The 3836-nt window shown below is 42.6% G+C and overlaps 1 protein-coding gene across 1 annotated transcript; it reads left to right on the top strand.

Annotated features, from left to right (window-relative positions):
• The first annotated feature begins 1366 nt into the window (after nucleotides 1-1366).
• Nucleotides 1367-2302, top strand: LOC100754700 (olfactory receptor 6B1). Its single transcript, XM_027389724.1, has one exon. The coding sequence runs from the start codon at nucleotides 1367-1369 to the stop codon at nucleotides 2300-2302; it is 936 nt and encodes a 311-aa protein (XP_027245525.1).
• Nucleotides 2303-3836: the final 1534 nt, after the last annotated feature.

Below are 3836 nucleotides of genomic sequence, written 5' to 3'. Positions count from 1 at the left end.
TCCCAGCTCCTCTTCTATCCACCACAGTGTGGCAATAGGGGTCTCTAAATTTAGCTTGGGTCTCCTTCACCTATGGTCTTCAAAGAGCTGGCTCTGAAATCCTCTGCTCAAATATCACCTCCTCAGATGTCAGAGGGATGTCCCATTCCAGATCATATATTGTTACTTTCTGGCTTTTAATCTTTATTAAAAATATATAGCCGGGTGGTGGTGGGGCACGCCTTTAGTCCCAGCTCTTGGGAGGCAGAAGCAGGCGGATCTCTGTGAGTTCAAGACCAGGCTGGTCTACAAGAGTTAGTTCCACAACAGGCTCCAAAGCCACTAAAAAAAAATCCTGTCTCGGACCCCCCCAAAAACAAAACAAAACAAAACAAAAATATATATAATTCTATGATACAGTTCTATTTTAGCTTAGTAATTACACACACACACACACACACACCCAGAAACTGTATCTTCATCCTCAGAAACCGAAAGTCCACTGATGAGGGGCCCTTCTTTCCAGTCCTCACCAATTACTTGCAATAAAGCAGTTACACCTTCCCCGTAGGGACAGGGATCCATCTTTACTATTTTAATATGAAGCAAGAGCCCCTTCCGCACTCAATATCATTTACAGTCTGTATAAAACACCATTTCAGTTTCATCGTATCCCACAGTGGCATCCACTGAACATGTTAGTATTTGTCTTAAACAAGAAAGGAAAACAGGTTTCAAAGAGGACGCGATTCCAAGGACATAGGGACTCTGTGGAAGACTTGGGAGTCGAGTGAAGTCCAGGAATTTCACAGTGGTGAACTTGACTCTCCCCGTGCCTCCTGATCACATACAGCTCAGATTGTGACAGGCCCTTTCCATCTCCACTAATAGCAGAAGAAAACAGAAACAGGTGACATGTAAAGGTCGCCCAGCTGCAAGGAAGGACTTCCAGAACTGCGAGCAGACCACAGCACAGCAAGGTCAACGTGTTTTCCTAGCAGCTGTAACAAAAGGGGCTTTGCTGGTTTGCTTTGGAGGTATTTGTGCGGGCACTGCAGGCTGGCAGATAGCGCACACGGCTTTAGGCTTAGACTTGAATACAATCCTTGTCCTCCTGTCAGTGAGAACACAGAAATGCACTTAGCACCTCTCTAGGGACACATCATTAAAGTGAATGTAACAGGGTATAGGTAAAGATGCTGTGTGGGAAACCGAGGCAGAGTGTGGTATTTATGTCATGTTCTTCTATCTAATGTGTCGTATGCTATTAATAAAAATGTCACTGCCATTGGCACTCAGAGAGGGCAGGGATGAAATGTTTACCAGACCATGGACTCTGACCAAGCGATTCTTTTCTCTCAGAAGAGCTAACTCCCGTGTGTTCGCTATGGATTTGGAGAACCAGACGAGGGTCACCAAGTTCATTCTGGTGGGGTTTCCTGGGAGCTTGAGCATGCGAGCAGCAGTGTTCTTGATGTTTCTTGTGGCCTACATCCTGACCGTAGCTGAAAACGTGGTCATCATCTTACTGGTTCAGCAGAACCGGACATTGCATAAGCCTATGTACTTCTTCCTGGCCAACCTGTCTTTCCTGGAGACCTGGTACATCTCGGTGACTGTGCCCAAGCTGCTGTTCAGCTTCTGGTCCCTAAGTAACAGCATCTCCTTTACCCACTGTATGATACAACTTTACTTCTTCATAGCACTCATGTGTACGGAATGTGTTCTCCTGGCTGCCATGGCCTATGACCGTTATGTGGCCATTTGCCGCCCATTGCACTACCCCACTATCATGAGCCATGGACTCTGTTTCCGCCTGGCTCTTGGTTCCTGGGTCATTGGCTTTGGCATCTCTTTGGCAAAGATCTACTTCATCTCTCGCCTCAGCTTCTGTGGCCCCAATGTCATCAACCACTTCTTCTGTGACATCTCCCCAGTACTTAATCTCTCCTGCACAGACATGTCTGTTGCAGAGTTGGTGGACTTTGTCTTGGCTCTGGTCATCTTCCTCTTCCCACTGTCAATAACTGTTCTATCGTACGGATGCATTCTGGCCACTGTGTTACGAATGCCAACGGGAAAGCAGAAAGCCCTTTCCACCTGTGCTTCCCACTTCGTGGTGGTCACCATCTTCTACTCAGCCACTATTTTCATGTATGCCCGACCCCGAGCTATTCATGCCTTCAACATGAACAAAGTCATTTCCATCTTCTATGCCATCGTCACTCCAGCCTTCAATCCTTTCATTTATTGCCTAAGGAATCGGGAAGTCAAAGAAGCTCTGAAGAAATTCATCTATTGCCAGGCTAGTAGATCTGACTAATCTGTTATGACTGATTGGAAAGACAAAACTGTCTTCTCTGTTTTCCTATCCTTTCTCTTTCAATGTCCCAGCTCAGGATTCATGATGTTAATATGATGTCACCATGTCCACACTAGTCTTGGGCATCTGTATGTATTTATGCATGAGAACTGTGCTCTAAGGGCATACACACTCTGTGGATATCTATAAAATATAATTCTCTTTGACTCTAAATTTGTAAGATTGTAGATAATTAAGGTAAACAAGGTGTGGTATGGTATTGTATGGTTTGGCCTGATTTGGGTCCTGGAAGCATGAACAATTCTGAGGTTAATGATTCTGTAGTGTCCTTGTTTTCCCACTTACGTGACTGACAGAGGAAGCAGCCTCATTAGCAATCCCATTGTCTATGTTCTTGGTATCAGTGTTGGTATCAGAGGCTAGAAGGCTGATCCTCAGATATTTCCAAACCTTTTTCTAGAACCAACTTGTACCATTCCTTGAACACTATCTTTCTGCAGGAGAGTACTTTTATAAATCTATGAGTGAATTGGCATTATAGGATTACATCATTGCAGTCTGGCACAACTTGTGTATTTGCTTTTTCTTGAAGTCCATTTTCCTTACAGAACATTTGTTATATCTGCTGATAGATGAGTGTAAAGTAGATGATGAATAAATCTTAAATATATTCAATACAGATCAACTAGCCTTATTAGTCCCCTTGTCTTCCAAACCCAGTATTTTCTCATCCATTCTCTTCCTTTCTTTTCCTAGCTTTTCCTTTTACCACTTGTACACAGATACAAGTAACAGCACAGTTTTAATGATTGACATGGATTTTCCTTCTGTAACACAGTGATATTTGGCTCTCTTTAACTGACATCCTACATAAGACCCTTTTGATTAGCTCTAAAGATATGCCATTTCACAGTCTTGTCAATGGCTAAGTGAGTTCTACTGTAAGCTCCATTCAATACAATGGCTCCAGAGGTCAGAATCTAATTTTTCTTACAAGCAGTTTTAAACAAGAATATTCATTATACCTGTTACAACTTTCATCTAAGAAAAAAAAAACACTTTGAAAGTAAAGAGTATTTAGGTGAGATTACCTCCTCATTTTTACAAACATCCAGAACAGATATTCAAGGAAGTAAATAGTGTTTTCCCCAAAATATTGACAAGCAAGGGTCAAAAGCCCAGGTTGCTTGGTTCTGAACTCTGTGTCCTTCCTTGAGTGCCTGGGTCTCCCGAAGGAAAACATGCTTCTTCAGAGGCCAGGGGTGCAGAAGTTAATTGCAAAGGGACTGAGTAGATAATGTACTTCTACAGCAGGAGACAGCTAATAAAATATACTGGACAAATGTGAAGCCCAGATCTTAGAAAAGGCAAGAAACAAAGAGAACTAGACACATACTTCACTTTAGGAAATAAATGTGCAAAAGCAAGCAGTGTTCATATAGAAATGGTTTAATGTCTGCTTCGAGGTGGGTTTCCTCTCCTTACTCAATAAAACATGGTTTTGGTTGTCTTAATATTTTAAACTCCAAGTACA

Source organism: Cricetulus griseus (assembly GCF_003668045.3).
Source record: "Cricetulus griseus strain 17A/GY chromosome 1 unlocalized genomic scaffold, alternate assembly CriGri-PICRH-1.0 chr1_0, whole genome shotgun sequence".
Taxonomy (NCBI): Eukaryota; Metazoa; Chordata; class Mammalia; order Rodentia; family Cricetidae; genus Cricetulus; species Cricetulus griseus.
The sequence above is the reverse complement of the archived record's forward strand: the minus strand, read 5'-3'. Positions and strand labels throughout refer to the sequence as shown.